This window comes from Ctenopharyngodon idella, chromosome 6 (assembly GCF_019924925.1).
Source record: "Ctenopharyngodon idella isolate HZGC_01 chromosome 6, HZGC01, whole genome shotgun sequence".
In the NCBI taxonomy this organism is placed as follows: domain Eukaryota; kingdom Metazoa; phylum Chordata; class Actinopteri; order Cypriniformes; family Xenocyprididae; genus Ctenopharyngodon; species Ctenopharyngodon idella.
This window is the reverse complement of record NC_067225.1, coordinates 4,466,184-4,483,439: the sequence shown is the minus strand read 5'-3', so window position 1 is coordinate 4,483,439 and position 17,256 is coordinate 4,466,184. Positions and strand designations below refer to the sequence as shown.

At 34.3% G+C, this 17,256-nt stretch overlaps 1 protein-coding gene across 5 annotated transcripts; it reads right to left on the bottom strand.

Annotated features, from left to right (window-relative positions):
- Positions 1-7: 7 nt before the first annotated feature.
- dync1i2b (dynein, cytoplasmic 1, intermediate chain 2b) lies at positions 8-16,339 on the bottom strand. Of its 5 annotated transcripts, none has more exons than XM_051897030.1 (17): positions 16,183-16,339; positions 14,266-14,374; positions 14,057-14,171; positions 12,463-12,604; positions 9,467-9,526; positions 8,136-8,251; positions 7,972-8,058; positions 7,686-7,845; positions 7,508-7,607; positions 7,293-7,418; positions 6,814-6,960; positions 6,612-6,725; positions 5,787-5,920; positions 5,559-5,703; positions 3,579-3,719; positions 3,384-3,509; positions 8-2,450 (listed from the first exon to the last, which is right to left on the bottom strand). In XM_051897030.1, exons 2-17 carry the CDS (start codon positions 14,371-14,373, stop codon positions 2,337-2,339), a joined length of 1,935 nt encoding a protein of 644 aa, XP_051752990.1. In that variant the 5' UTR covers position 14,374; positions 16,183-16,339; the 3' UTR covers positions 8-2,336. The 5 variants fall into 5 exon arrangements, with proteins under 5 accessions (XP_051752990.1, XP_051752991.1, XP_051752992.1 ...); XM_051897031.1 differs by having other exon boundaries at positions 12,463-12,553; XM_051897032.1 differs by lacking the exon at positions 9,467-9,526.
- Between the last annotated feature and the right edge of the window lie 917 nt (positions 16,340-17,256).

The following is a 17,256-nucleotide window of genomic DNA, read 5'->3' as shown; positions in this document are numbered from 1 at the left end:
CCGCCAGTTTTTAAGTTGTCAACCATTTTTGATCATTCTCACAAAACTTAGATGGAGTAGACCGAGTCCATCAACACCCCCAAAGTTTGTACAGTTATGTACCTCTTTGGGTTCAACATTTCATTCAGTTTTGATTTATATGCTGTTTTATGATCGCGTTAGCTTACAATGCTTCCATCGCAGGAAAAGCTTGTTAATGGCGGGAAAGCTTTGTGTCATAAATGACGGAAAATTCTGTCAATGGCGGGGAAAGAGTTCAGTCAAAAGCTCCTAATCCTGAAATCCCAAGCTAAAAATATTTCCAAGACATCTTTCCAAGATTTTATTTACACAACTTTTCTGGACCTGTAAATATATCAATTTTAAAATTCCCTGATTTGACTGGGTTTTACATGACTGTGGGAATCCTGATGAATGTAATCAGATGTCAGATACAGAGGTACAGAGCTTCCTTCATTTCATCACTCATAAAACAGTAAAACAACACTCAAAGGAAACAGACAAACAGACTAGCTTTGGTTCAGAATATGTCTAGATTAAGGCAGGTTTGATTTTCTGGACTAGTTTTTTTTTTTACATTATCATTTTGGATGCTTTGAACCCTTTAATTGTCCACAATATTTTAAAGTCTAGGAGCCTCATTTATAAAATGTTGCGCAGAAACCGTCTTAAATTTGATCTTACGATCATTTCTCAGATGCGCGTACCTGGGATTTATAGAATAAACGTACACACAGAAAACGAGCGTACGCCTCTCTTTCAGATGTGAAATCTATAAATCTCAAATAATCTTGAACTTGCGCGCAGCTGAATGCTTTCAGTTCTCCGCGTTTTAAACAAAACCTAATTAATGTCATTTACATATAAAAGATCAACAGTCATCGTCCAAATCCTTGGCGAGCAGAATAGTTTAGATTTCCAAAAACCTGCAGTAATCTGACCAGGAAAAGTGCGTACGTCTGCTCAGACCCTGACGTGACGCTAAGCACTTTTCCACGTCAAAGGCCGTTTTTATAAATATGAGCGTTGGCGTGGATTTAAGCGTACGCACACTCTAAGATCAAATCTGTGCGTACGCACGCTTTATAAATGAGGCCCTAGGTTCAATTCATGTCAAAACATTGCCAATGTTTCTTTCCAACAGCAAGATTTTATGCTAAAAAATGTATGTGAACGTAAAAAGGAAGCTCTTTTCAGGTCTTGAGATTTCATGTCAGTTACTATATGTTGTTGCTTATACAATGTCAAAAAAAATACATAAATTAGATAAATACTACTAGAAATCCACAGAAAATTAATAAACTTATATTTCAATTTTTTTGTAAGATCACACACGCTATGAGCTGGGAGGTCACTAAATTCAAACAACAACAAAAAAAAATATGTAAAAAAAAAAATAAAATAAAATACATAAATATAACAGGATTCAAATGTGGACAAGCTGGTTATGAACTACTCAGTTTAGAATATATTAGTAAAATAAATGGCAAAATAATAACATTGTATTAGTCTAAATATTTGCCAAAGGGAAGTTTTAAGTTTAAACCTACAGGCTTTAAAATGCTAATCAAGGAACCACAGCCCCTTTAAAAATGACAACACTGGGCATTTTTTACACTTTTTGCTAAGGCAAAAAAATCTTTTTCAGTCATAAGCGCCGAGATGAACAAGCACCAAGAGAATATAATGCTATGTGATGGAAGTTTGTGGATACGCGTGTGTGTGTGCAATGTGTGTTCTAAGGTTTGCTTTAAGGCATTCAGAAGAACTGAGTTACATGTTGGAAAGTATGCTGATTCTGCTCTGAGTTATTACAAACGTACAAGTTCAGTCTTTATGAGTTAAAAACAAAATGCATTTGTTAAAAAGCTATAAATAATACCAATAATGTGAAAGTTTGTCCAGAAGGGAATGTTAAAAAATATTCCACCTCTTAAAAACGTATTTCTCCAGTTACTCTAGGTTACGTCAGTGTCTTAGATCATTATAAAGATGCTGTACATTAGTTTGCATATTTGTAGTGCTAGTGCTGTTGCACAGCAAATCAGCCTCTTATTTTATAAATAGATAAAAACATAATAATTCCCACCTGATATGATCTAAGTTAGCCAAGTTTACCATCCCATCCCACTACGAATATTACTCCAAAATTTAGCAACTCTAAGTGCTTAATTTGTTAAAAGCAAAGTCTTGCTTTCTATAATAATCCATTTGTCCCTTTAGAATTAAAAAAGAGCCCAAGATTGTCATCCAGTAACACTAAAATAACTTCAGAGAGGGTGGAGATATGCAAAAGCAGGGGAACCGTCATTGGTCAGCAGGGGTTGCTATGGTGATCATGCAGCCAATCGTTGAGCAGCCAGTTCCTCTACGTCCTCACGGTTCTCGTTGATCTCAGTGAGCGTGCGCACAAAGCGAGTCCACTCATCCGGCCGGGGCACTGAAATTTGCTGCAGAAAAAAAACACAAAATGTGTTTCAATGACAAACTTATGGAGGTTTGTTTCCACCAAGGAATAAAAAAAATGTAAATAGTAATCACGACTTTTTATCTCATAATTCTGACTATTTTCCCCTGCAAAATTGCGAGATTATATCTTGCAATTCGGACTTTATAACAATTGCAAGTTTATATCTGAAGAAAAAAGTCAAAATTGCAAGATAAACTCCCAGTTCAAACTTTTTTTCTCTTGATTATGAGTATATCTTGCAATTCTGATGTTTTTTCTCAAAATTGAGATATAACCTCGCAATTGTTCTGAGAAAAAAAAGTCAGCTGACAATTCTGACTTTTTTGCGCAACTGAGTTTATATTTCGCAATTCTGACTTTATAACTTGAAATTGCGAGTTTATATCTCAAACTTTTGAGAAAAAAAGTCAATTGCGAGATACAAACTCAATTCTGACTTTTCTTGCAATTGCGAGTTATAAGATTTAAACTCGGAATTTTGACTTTTTCTCTCGATTACGAGTTTATATACAATTCTGATGTTTTTTCTCAAAATTGTGAGATATAAACTCGCAATTGTGAGTTATAAAGTCAGTTGACAATTCTGACTTTTCTCGCAATTGAGTTTATATGTCGCAATTTTGAGGAAAAAAGTCAACTGCTACATATAAACTCAATTCTGACTTTTTTCTCATAATTGTGAGTTTATCTCTCACAATTATAACTTATTTTCTCAGAATTGTGAGATATAAAAGTTGGCTGACAATTTTATCTCACAATTCTGACTTTTTAACTTGCAATTGTGTGAAAAAAGTCAGAATTGTGAGATAAAAAGTAAAAAAAAAAAGGTTTTTAATTCCGTGGTGGAAACAAGCTTCTATACAAACTACAGTATTTTTGAAAACTGAAAGTGGTTCAGCAGTGTCATCCTCACCTCTCCAACATCGTAAATGTGCACCTGACCCTCAGAGTCGCCGACGGCCACCTCTCGTCCCGAGTGAGCCCAGCGCACGCGGTTCAGCGCAGGGTTTCCTTCCACGGTTATGCTTGCTGTGGGAACCTGAAGCAGCACATAATCATTCAAGATTTGTGGATTTGTTCATATTATATTTCTATGAGATTTGTGTACCTCAGTTTCATTGTTAAGGTTCCACAGGTCCAAACGTCCGAGCCCGTCCACACAAGCAAACAGAGCCGGGTGTGTGGGTGACCACATGACATCATACACGTAGTCTGAATTGTCCTCAAAAGAGTACAAAGGCTTATTGTTCTGTCAGGAGAGACACAAACAGACCAGTGTTGTTATTGTTCACTAAAACAAAAACTATTAGAAATTGCTTTTGGTCATTGAAATAAAGCTGAAATTAAATCAAATATAAACATTAAAATATAAATTATTAAAGCAAGCTGAAGTACTAAAATTACTAAAACTGAATCAAAGCTTATTGTTCTGTCAGAAGAGACACAAACAGACCATCATTAGCCAGGTTTCCATCCAAGGATTTTTTTGGCGGGAAAAAGGTTTAGCACTTCAAAATGGTTACTGATATAGCTTATGGGAGTCTTTTTTTCATTTACCTTTATCACATACAGTAAATTCTATATTGATACTTCAAATGATGTCAAAATTAGTTTGGAAACACTTTTTGTTGAGAAAAAGGGCTTTAACGCCGTCACATGACATGATTAGCCTACATGCATTGTCCGCATTCTGCCGTTGCTCCCTTTAAAGCACCGTTTCTCTATAATGTTCAAAGGTGCATTAAATCTATTAAACCTATTTATATTAATAAGTTATATATAACTGTTGGTAAGAATAAGACGCATTACATGTTCTCAAACATCATTAATCCTTATTTTTGTAATTTTGTCCAATATTTTTTTTCTTGATGACACATCTTTGATGTTCCTTTTATTTTGCAAATTAAAATGTATTTATTTTGTTCTGAAGATGAAAAAGTCTAGTTGAATTCTGTAGGCTACACTAAAAAAAAATTGTTTCAACTTAAAGTAAGAGTTCATGCTGCCTTAAAATTTTAGTTAACTTAAAATGTGAAGTTGTATTAAGTGACAACTTGGATATTTGAGTTATCTCAACAAGTTAAATCTGGGTAAGATTTATTCTAATGCAAATATTTAAGTTGTGATAGCTAATTGCAACAAAAAAAATGTAAATTCGTAATCTTATTGTCAGGATTATGCTTAGTTTAGTTGCCTTTTTGTGTTTGTCACTTGTGTCTCCGGTTCAGTTTAGTCTTGATTAATCCCTTGTTAGTTCCCTTAGTTACTAGTTACATTCACCTGTCAATCATGATGTCGCCCTGTGTATTTAAGCTCTTAGTTTCCTCAATTCTTTGTTTGGTCTCGTCTTTGCATTATGTAGTAGATATGCTTTCCTGGTAATCTCTGATTCATCACAGCCACAATGTGACACTTATGCAATGATGCAGGGGGTTTTTTTGTTTTGTTTTTTAGTGATGACATCATCACGCACACCATTTTATCAGTAGAAGGCCAATTGGATGGAAACAGGCTGTGAAGACAGCAAATTTTTCAGCAAACCTTTTTTTTTTATGCATATTCACTTTGTCGATAAAACATTGCAAAAACTGGATGGAAACTTAACTATTGTTATTGTTAACTAAAACTAAAAAATAAAGCTTTATAAAAAATAAAGCTGAAATGAAATCAAATAAAAATATTATCTGAAAACTTAAAACTTCAATGAAAAATAAAACTGAAATAAAATATGTTTAGTTGAAGTAATACAATTACTAAAACTGAATAAAAAATAAATTAAAGCTTATTGTTCTGTCAAGAGAGACAAACAGACCACTGTAACTGTAAACTAAAACTATTAAAATTAGTTTTCATTAATTAAAATAAAGCTGAAATTGAATAAAAAATAAATATTAGATGAAAACTCATGCTAAACAGAGATGAAATCAAGCTAAACAGAATTAAAAAAAATAAAGTAAAAATGACAAAAGCACACAAAATAAATTAAAATTAAAATTAATACTAACTGACAATATTAAAAAAAAATACTATAATATATAAAAAAATCAGAGTAACCACTTCAGTGGTGTAGATGTAGTGTGTTTGGCACCTTGGTGCTCCAGAGTTTGACGGTCCAGTCAAAAGAGGAAGTAACGAACAGGTGAGAGAAGTCGACCGGTCCCGCTGCTGTGTGGCAGTCGAGCCCTGTGATTGGTCCATGATGACCCTCGAACATCTCACTGATGCCCGCTTTACTACAACACACACACGCGTACCAATAGAAATCAAACACTTGTGCGGATGTGAAACTAACACAAACACACTGACACACTCTTACCTGCCATGTCTACAGGCAGTGTAGACAGACCCGTCCTCACTGCCCACTACAAAGTTATTGACATCACCCAGAGGAAATGACATGGAGGTCACGGCAACTGACTTGGACTGTTTGAACACGAGTTCCAGACTGTCCTACATACAAAAACACACACACACAACACGTGGGAGGTTGACTGTTGTGTATCTGGATGCAAGAGATCGAATGGCACTGATTCAAACCCTGGTGAGTTGCCTACTAAGACTTTTTTGTTGACATTTTTAGGATTCATAGAATTTTTGTATTAATGCTCTTGGCAGACGCTTTTATCCAAAGCAACTTACGGTGCATTCAAATACATGTTTTACCAGTTTATGCAAGTTTGGGGTTAAGGGGGTAAGATTTTTTTTTATGTTTTTGAAAGAAGTCTCTTTTGCTCACCACAGCTACATTTATTTGATCAAAAATATAGTAAAAACAGTAATATTGTGAAATATTATTACCATTTAAAATAACTGTTTTCTATGTGAATATATAGTCAAATGTAATTTATTCCTGTGATCAAAGCTGCTTTTTCAGCATCATTACTCCAGTCTTCAGTGTCACATAATCCTTCAGAAATCATTCTAATATGCTGATTTGCTGCTCAAAACATTTATTATTATTATCAATGTTGCAAACAGTTGTGCTGATTTGAAGTATTTGAAATAGAAATTTTATAACATTATAAATTGGTCTTTATTGGCACTTTTGATCAATTTAATGAGTCCTTGCTGAATAAACCTAATAATTTCTTTAAAAAAAAAATCTCACTGACCCCAAACTTAGCGTATGTAGATGTGTTACCTGTGGTGTAGACAGCATGTCCAGACTCCAGGAGCACATCTTCCCATCCGTGGAGATGCTGATGAGATTGTGAGCGTTCTGAGTTCCCACCACATTCACACAGAACACAGGGTGCTGGAGAGAGAGAGAGAGAACAGTGATGGAAATGAGCCACCAGAACAGTGTGGATGAAGAAGATGCAGATGTGTTTGTCCTCGTGTACCGTGTGAGCTGAGGCTGAGAGTGGAGTCCTCTGTACAGGGGTGCGTTTGTTACTTCGGTTGTCCCACAGGACGATCTGACCCGAGTACGTGCCTCCAACCACCAGATTAGGATGAAACTGTGCAAACGCTGCTGACATCACTGCAGACTGAACAAAGACACATATTGCATGAGCCATGTGACCTTTGAACCTCAACATAACAATATATTATTATATAAAATTATATAAAATGGTTACACTTTATTTTAAGGTGTCCTTGTTACAGTGTAATTAAACATTTAAGTACTGAGTAGGGATAATAATTAACTACATGTACTTACTATGGGTTTAGGGTTTGGTTTAGGGTTAGCAGCATGTAATTATGAATTATTTATAGTTATTACTATAGTAACTACATGTAACGAGGACACAAATAAAGTGTTACCAAAAATAATAATTTACATTTTTTAATGCATAAAGATATGCATTGAGATTGTCACCTGGCAGTGGAAGACATATTCTGGTGTGGTTTTCTTATATTTCATGTTCCAGACAAGAGCCACACCGTCCGGCTCATGTGGCGCATCCTCATTACTGCAGTACGACGCCACCAGAAGCTCAGGGTACTGATGAGAACAAGAACAGGAACAGTGATGGGAAAAGCTGTATTTAACTAAATACACACTATCAGTGAAAAGTTTGCATGATCAAGTACCTGTGGTGACCAGTCGAGACAGGTGACGACTCTGTGTTTAGACCAGCGTTCGTCCACAAACTGTCTGTTCAGGGAGAGTTTGGCCCCAGCCTGAGACTCCCTGAAACAAACACAATTTCACCATCACACACCAGAGACGTTCCACATCTGATAACATATAAACAAACTCTCTCCTCACCCCTCTTTATCCTGAAGGTCTCGACCGCTGTAGTCGAAAAACACATCCACCTGCTCAGAGAGAGCGCGCTCCATAATACGAGAGCTGTGGTCAAAGAAAGTCACGAACTCCTCTGAGTGAAGAATCTGTTGTTTTTCTTCCTCCGTCAGCTCATGAGGCGCTACACACAGAAAAGTTTCCTTCATCAATAATCATTTAAGGCTAATATCACGTAACAATGTAAAATTAATTTTAGAAGACAACTACTGAACATGATTTCTCTCATTGCTGTGTTTCAGAGCGCTACCTTCTTCTTCCTCTTTTTCAGAGTCTTTCTCCTCTTGAGGCTCCAGTACAGGCTGCGTCACAGCCAGATCTTCCTCCTCTTCCTCATCTACAGACAGCAGAGAAAGAGTTTAGTCTCATACACACACTGATGCTTTGAAGAAAAGCAGCGTGTGTGTGATTTACCATTTTTGTGATGAGTCTGTGTGGGCGTCTGGGTCTCTTTTGAGTATGACACCAGCTCTTTGGGCGGGAAGTCCACCTGTGTGACCTTTGACATGCCCAACTTCAGCGGGCCGCGTCTGCAGAAAATACACACATATGTTTAGACTGAAAAAGACTGTGGGATACACAAATCATTAAAATTAAAAATATTAAACAATTAAAAACGATAAATAAATAAATAAACAAACAATAAATGAATTTATTAAAATCAAATTAAAATAAACAAATTAAAATAAATTATTAAATTAAACACAACAAATAATTATCTAATAATAAATAAATAAGTTAAAATAACTGAATCAAAAAATTAATAATTATATAAATTATACATTAATAAATAAACAAATAGATTTATAAAAAATGTAAACCTAATAAATAAATTTAAAAAAATAATAATTAAAATTAATGAATTAAAAATAAATAATTAAATTAAAAACATCAATTAATTAGTTAATAATAAAAACAAATAAACAAATTAATTAATTAAAAAAATAAAAAATACTTTAAAATCAATTAAAAATAAATGATTAAATTAAAAAAACAATTAATTAATTAATTAAAAATAACTGATACATATAGAAATAATTATAAAAATAATTATATAAATTTTACATTAATAAATAAATGGTAAAAATATGTAAATTAACAATAAATTAATAACAAATAATTAAATTAAAAACAGCAAATAAGTAATTAATAATAAATAATAAACAATACATAAAAATAAAATAACTGAATTTAAACACAAACCATCAGAAATTCCATCTGCTGAGGGGTGGTAATGTGTCCACAAAGTCAGTACAACAGTTTGAGGATCTTAGGAAGTACATACTAAACTACATGTTGTTTTAATAGTTTTAATTCTATGTTACATAAGGAACAATTCATGTTGGTCTGAAAAGGTAACCATAGCAACAGTGGGCTGTCTGGATGGTTTCCGACAGGAAATAAGATGTACATTGATAAATCATGGGTCAATCTACCTGGACTCAAGCGGGGGGAGTGTAATGCAAACATGTTCAAAAACTTTTTTCTTCAACTTTGCAGAAATTACCTTTAAGATAGTTACGTCATTTAGCTAGCTATGCTAAGGGAGTCACATTGTATTCACACAATGCACTATTTGGTTCATCATCATGACTGTCCATGAAAAAAAAGAAAGATAGCAAGAGTGAGAGGACAATGTGACAGAAGGATAAATGAAGGAGAGCCGGGTAATAAAAGGTAATAAAAGCAGAGTGTGCAGGTAAAGCGCAGCAGGAGTGATATTAATGAGAGCGAGACAGCAGTACCCGAGCTGAGAGTCTGAATGGAGCAGTAGAGTAGAGGGGTCAGAGTCCCAATGAAGAGTCCTGTTAGAGACACACACAGGCAGACACGCATGCAGACGGTTACAAGGGAGAGCACTTATCAGAGTCACTGTTATACACAAATATACATGTGCATGCAGACGACTTTCACATAGTACACAATGCAATACAGACAATAGAAATCAAACCCCAAAGTACTTTACATATATTGTATTAAAGTTCGTGTTTATCTGCATGTCTATTAATTATGTTTATTAAGGCTGGGTGTGTTATGATGCAAGATGGTAGAAATGTGTTGACTGTACAGTGTACACTGCATTCAGAAAGTATTCGGGCTCCTTTTACATTTTGTTATCTGGCGGACTTATGCAAAAAAAATGCTTTCAATTATATTTTTTTCTTTAATTTTTCTTCAAATGATACTTTGAATACTTTTTGAATGTACTGTACAGTATATGTGATATTTATATGTGATGTAGATATTTTGTTATATTTTTTTTAAAAATTTCAACCAACTAAAACTGAAAACTGGTCAAAATGGTGAGAAAAGTGCCAGCCTGCAGTGATGAGTTTATTGCACTTTTTTCATGTTGAAAATCATGTTGAATCTCTGAAAACTCAAAACATGTAATAGAAATGACAGAAAATATTGTGACAAATTAAAAGAATGGGAAAAATAGATGAAAAGATGTTAAGATAATGATGAAAACATTTTTACAGTGAAACATGGAGGAATGTGAAATACAGAGTGTGAAGCAAAGTTTAGTTTATGCTTTCCAGGCAGGATATTAAAATAATGATATGTGTTATTTAATTCCCTTCATTAACCAAAACAGGCATTATCACATGGTTATTTAATATACATAATTTGTTTAACACAGTTGTGCTCAGAATTATTGGCACCCTTGATAAATATGATCAAAGATGACTGTAAAAATAAATCTGCATTGTTTATCCTTTTGATCTTTAATTCATAAAATTAGCAAAAATCTAACCTTTCATTGAAGGAAAATAATTGAAAGTGGGGGGAAAAATCACTTTATGAAATAAATGTTTTTCTCCAAAACACGTTTGCCACAGTAAAATATATCTGAAGTATTTTTCCATTCATATTTATATTTTTTATCACACCAGGGTGATCATGAACGTGAACGTGAGATGTTACAAATCTGCCTGGAAGAGGACGTGTGTCTAAATCGTCCTAATGCACGGTGAGGAGGAAAGACTCTCAAAGGATCACAGCTGGAGAATTGCAGAGATTAGTTGAGTACTGAGTCTCAGAAAGCCAAAAAAAAAGACCAAACAGCACCTATATCACATGTTGTTTGGGAGGGTTTCAAGAAAAATCATCCTCGCTCATCCAGAAACAATCTCCAGCATATTCAGTTGTCAGACAAGACTGGAACTTCAAACAGGACCAGCTTCTGTGGTCAGATGCAACAAAAAAAAGACCTTTTTGGCAGCAAACCCACCAGATGGGTTTGGTGCACACATGGATAAAAAGTACCCCATGCCCACGGTTAAATATACTGCTGGATCTTTAATGTTGTGGGCCTATTTGTTTTGCTGGACGTCCTGGACATCTTGTTCAGATACATGGTATCATGGATTCTATAAAAAAACCAACAGATAAAAAAATCAAACCCTGACCGCTTCTGCTAGAAATCCAGTAATGGGCCGTGGTTGGATCTTCCATCGGGACAATGATCCAAAACAAACATCAAAATCAACACAAAAATGTGTCACTGAGCACAAAATGAAGCTTCTGCCATGGCCATCCCAGGTCCCCTGACCTGAACCCTAAAGAAAATGAGTGGACTGAAGAGAAGAAGCACCAACATGGAGCTGGGAATCTGAAGGATCTGTAGAGATCTGCATGAAGGAATGGTCTCTGATATCTTGTCAGATGTTCTCCAAACTCATCAGGCATTATAGGAGAAAACTCAGAGCTGTTATCTTGGGAAAAGGAGGTTGCAAAAAGTATTTAATAAAAGGGTGCCAATAATTGTGGCCAACGTGTTTTGGAGAAAAACATTTATTTCATAAAGAGATTTTCCCTACATTTGCAATTCTTTTACTTCAATAAAAGGTTCAATTTTTGTGATTTTTTTTTTTAATAAAAGATCAAAAGGATTAACAATGCAGATTTATTTTTATAAGCTTCTGACATAACTCGCAATTGCTAGTTTATATCTCGCAATTCTGAGAAAAGAAATCAGAACTGCGAGATAAAAGTCGCAATTACCTTTTTTATTTTTGATTTAGTGGCGGAAACAAGCTTCCATACTTATATTCATCAAGTCTGCATGTACAGTATTTGATCAAAAATACAGTAAAACAGTAATATTGTAGTAACAATAATAATAATAATTTTCATTTTTATAGCGCCTTTTCTAAGCCCAGGGTCGCTTTACACAGTTAGGTTAGAGGAATACAGACAAATAACAAACATCCATAACAAAGTATAATTCACAGACCAAGAGCTGAAGAGTAATATTCAGAGACAAAATGTTTTTAGGAGGTTTCTAAAAGAAAGGGACGATGCTTGACAGATGTCTTGAGTAGAGCATTCCACAACCTGGGAGCCACTACACTAAAAGACCTGGCATCCATCATGACCAAACTAAATTTAGGAGCCATTAACAATTCCGCGGTAGAAGATCTTAAGAAACGAACAGGGGCATAAGGTCGAAGTAATATTTTTGTGTGAAACCATGATAAATTTTTTGTCAGGATTCTTTGATGAATAGAAAGTTCAAAACAACAGCATTTATTTGAAACAGAAACATTATAAATGTCTGTTTTGATCAATTTAGTGCATCCTTGCTGAATAAAAATATATTTTTTAAAAATCTTACTTACCGCAAACTTTTGAATGGTAGTGTATATACAGTTCCCGTGACATAAGATTGTGGTCATACACTCCACCTGTAGTGTTTCTGATGTTCTGTATCAGTGTACACATGTGTTTGTCTCACCTCGGCCCCGTACCGCCGTCTCCTGAGTCCTGGCTGCCCGTTTCGCTGGGTGTGCCCACTGATTTGGCAGAGGGGGACATGGGAGGGGGGACTAAATAGTGAAACAGACATGTATCCTCTGTTACCACACGCAGAGGTTGCACTACGTACACATGCATAAGCAGGGCGAAGGGTGGGTGTTTGAAATAAAAAAAAAAGTATAAAAACATTCAAGTAAAAAAAGATAAATAACAAATTAGGTAAGCAACAAAAAGCAAGAGGGTGGAGCAAGAAACACGATGAAGCAGCAAAATCAAAGAGGATTGAGCCAAAAAAAAAGAAAAAGAAGAAGAAGACAAAAAGGGCAGTGGTTAATATTCATGCAGGATCCACATGCGTTAAAAAGATATCAGTGCTCATTCCAAACCAAACAAAACTATTATGTTAAGAAAGAAAGAATAATGAACAATATAAACCAGAGGAAATGGATAACATAGTTATGACTAAACAAATTAGCTTTATTTTAAGGCTTTGGGTTCTCGTCAGCTGGTCAGGCTGGGTAAGCAGCTAACCAACCAGCAAAACCAGGCTAGTTTAAACAGGTCATATATAAAGTAATTATCACACACACACACACACACATTTTATATGTGTGTATATATATATATATATATATAATAAAATCACAATTCTTCCTTGATTTTTAAAAGACAACTAAACAAATTGACATGTATTTGTCTATTAAACCTTTGACAAGTACGATCACAGCAAACATTCAGATCTGTGTTGGTGCTGCCGCTGACCCAGAGAGAGCAGTTGTCATGTATAGGTATTAATACAATTAATACCTATACATGAAACATAATACATAATTAATACAATAGTTATTTGAAGAGTTACTTTCAAAAGGTGATTTGCTCTATTCTGATCACTTCCATAGACACCAGTGTTTATATCCAAACTATAAACTTTTATCCCAGTTTTTCTGTGATAATATAAATATATGTAACACAGAAATAACGATAGTTTGTGAGCTGTTTCATACCTATACATGACAACTGCTCTCTCTGGGTCAACGGCAGCACCAACACAGATCTGAATGTTCGCTGTGATCGTACTTGTCAAAGGTTTAATAGACAGGAGAATCGTTGTCATTTAGGAATGAAATTGCATGGGTGTTTGAATCGAGATTTCGATCTTTTAATGATTAATCGTGCAGCTCTAAACTATATATTAGAAATAATAGCATCAGTCCTGCTTTCTCTTTGTCTTACAGAAACTGAGTGGACCAAGTTTCTGATCACCCGATAGGTGTCATTAACATGAAAGGTGTGTTAATGTGTTAATGTGTTCGATGAACAGAAAAAGGTTGCAGAAGTTGTAAAACAAGTCATTTTTGCTGTGTAGTTTCAATAAATAGCATTTTCTCATTGAAAATGAGGTTGAGTTCTGAAAGTTACAGAATGTGCATCATACTCTTACAAAAGATCTAGAAGTCTTCCTGATATGACCCCTTTTACACCTTTTAAGTGTTTTTTTAGTAGGTTGTTTGTTTTTAACACTTGTTAGTGACAAAACCTAATTTAATTTTCCATGCTGCTTTGTTGTTTCATACCCATTGAAGCATCCACTATTCCCATGCTCTGCAGCAGGGCTTCTGCCTCCCTCCTCTTCCTCTCCAGATCAGAGTCATCCTGCGGGGGAGATGCTCCCTCCTTCCGTCCATCCAGCTACAGCAGGAGATGAGAGAGAGAGAGAGACGTGTTTCAGTATAACACAAACACAGAAATCAAATCACTACAAATCACTTAGACCACAGCTCACCTCTTTCTTCTTGCGTTCTTCCTCTTTCCTCTTCTTCTCCTCCCTGATCTGGGCCAGTCGTTGTTTCTTTCTCTCTAACTCTGCTTTCAGCTCGCTTTTGTCAGACATTCTGCAGACAGACAGACAGAGAGACAGACACACACACACACATTTAAGTCTTCTGAGTGTATTTGCCAAGAAAGCCTTTAGATACTAACTTTTTTGTTTGCTGCTGCTTTTATTTCTCATTTTACAAGGGTGGTCTCTAGTGGTCATTCAGGGAATATCACACACGTGAGGTCATTCTGGTCCACACCCATGAGCTCAATGTGCAACAATCACCACGTCACTGCTTCATCAACAGCTTCACTCTGGTTTGGCGAATAGGACACATTTTGAATACTTTAGTATTGCAGGGGTTGAGCGAAATTCTGAATTTGAGAACTGGATCTTTTTGAGTGTGAACTTGAATTGGACACAAACCACAGGATTTTGATCTGGAATTTGAAGGGGAATGACAGGAAGAAGAATTTACTGAACTGAATTTCACTTAAAAAAATGTATTTAAAAAGCAGCTGAAAAAAAGGAGTGCCTTAAAACTCCCTAAATTACTTGCAATATATATTGATAAAACCCCACTTAAGTTTAATTTGATTTACGTTGTAATTTGCTTTTATACATTTCAGTATTTATTGTTTATAAGTGATTTTTTTTTATTTCATTTGTAATTTTATTTTTTAAATATTTAATGTATACTGCCTAGATTTATTGTGCTCTGTTTTGTGAATTTCATCACAAAACATTACAAGTTTTAACAATATTATTTTGATTAATTGTGACAATTTATTCTCTGACATGTAAAATACTTTTTTTTTTTAAATATATTTCTCTAAACTAAGTTCAACATTGTCCAAACAACGAACAATTAATACATCCATCAAATCCATCAAAGATTTGAATGTTGACATACAGCATCTTAAATAATTTGTATATTATGTAAATGAGAGCATTCTGGGAAATGAAGTGATTTAAAGTGACTTTCACCATGCTCCATAAACCAAATGCTATATTTGGTTGCTAGCCAAATATAATGTATAATAATTATAAAATTATATATATAAATAAAATTAAATACACTAAAAACACTAAAAACTATACAAGTGAAAATGTACAATTATATACATATATGTACAATTACATAAATAAAATTATATATATAATTTTATTTATATGTATAATTTTATAACTATATATATTTCAGTATAATGGAATTACATTTATCAAAGATATTTACCAGCAAATTTCATCCATAACTTCATATTATAATCTCACATTATTTAAAATAATCTTTTGTATTTTTATTTTTTACTAAAAGACAGCTCACTGCGGTAGCTGAGAAGAGTTTGTTCAGCCCAATGTGACACACACACACACACACACTCAAACACACAAACGCACACACACACAGGACACTCCTGTAAGAGTCCCGGATGGTCAGTCAATATGGCTGCATAGCGAAAACCACCGGTGAAAGCTCCCAAACAAACATAAAATCATTAGTTTAAAAGCATAATACTTGTGGAGTCATTAATTAGATTATTTAAACTGCGCGCGCAGGACTGTTGAGCTGAAATCGAATTAAATAGCGTTACATCATCTGTCTAGTTGAATCAGCTGTGTAGTTATGTTTCTTTTTTTCTCCAAACCAATTGAATTGATGTTTAAAAACACAGTGCATTAGGAGTTCATTTTGTGCTTTGTTTTAAATTAATTTCAGTAAGACTGTATAAGTTATTATAACATAATAGACAGTTAAAGCGCACACGTCAGACAGACGGCCTCATGAATCAATGCAGAAACATCGCCATTAAAAACACATAACAATTCATTATAACATTAGAAACCCTACTGATTAATAAAGAAAAACATTGTTCTTACTTGAAATAAAATGTTAGCGGCTTGGGGTCAATATGAAGAGGATTATTCTTCTGTCAGCGGACTAATAACTTATTATCCTCTTTCTCTGTTGTGACAGCAGCGGCAGCGCTGAATCTGGGATGCGGCTACGGGTGCCGTGTGGTGCTTTTCTCAAACAGAGCGGATGCGGCGTTTCATAAAGTGGCCACTAGATGGTGGCACTTTCACTTAACTGATTAGTGATGAACTTCCTTTTGAATACAACACAAATACCTTTTACCCACCATACCAGTATCGCGATGAAGTACTGGATTAAATCAGAGATTTAATTAAATCCAATACGTAGTGGACGCGTGATTTTTTTTAGTATTTGTTGCAGCGTTTGTGTGGGCAATCAGCACTGTGACTGACATCAGTAATGAAATCTTTTATTTTTTTACTTTTATCTTTTTTCTTTTTTTTAAGAAAATAATCTAAATAATAACATGCAAATAGAGTATAAATGGAGACCCAACAAAAAATAAAATGTACAAAGTTATGAAACGTTTTGAACAATATTTTGCTTTATCTGCTCTAAGGGCCAAAGATAGTAGTCATTAAAATTATAAGGAATATGATAAAATAATAAAATAAATTACTAAAAATAAAGTTTAAACATTAGAAGGTTTTTAATAAAATACAATTATAAAATATAACATAAAATATAATAAAAAATTACGTTTACATGCTGTAATATATCACTTTAAAGTTTTCTCAGAAAACTCATTCTATTATTATTATAGAATAGCAATACATATTTGAATAGAATAGAATAGAATAGAATAGAATAAATGCAAAGTTTCTGTGATATATAACACACCTGTAACTCTTAAAGTTATTTTCTTAATTGTTACATCACAGAAATTTTTTCACATGTAACTGATGTATAAGCATGACATTTAAGCAATGCATAATGATTTTTTTATTGGTGTGTTCAGCCACTACAGTCTGGCACTTTCCTGTTATAAAAGGAAAGATGAATAAGTGTAGGCGGTAGATGCAGAGCTCTATTCCTGGCACTGGTTTTATGCTTTGTCAGGTGTTATTGTCCTTGTT

Coding starts and splice junctions, on each gene's coding strand:
- dync1i2b (XM_051897030.1), bottom strand. CDS start 14,373: ATGTCTGACAAAAGCGAGCTGAAAGCAGAGTTAGAGAGAAAGAAACAA. Junction 8,252..9,466: donor CATTCAGACTCTCAGCTCGG/GTACTGCTGTCT, acceptor TATTTTCTGCAG/ACGCGGCCCGCTGAAGTTGG. Junction 7,608..7,685: donor GACCTTCAGGATAAAGAGGG/GTGAGGAGAGAG, acceptor TGTTTGTTTCAG/GGAGTCTCAGGCTGGGGCCA.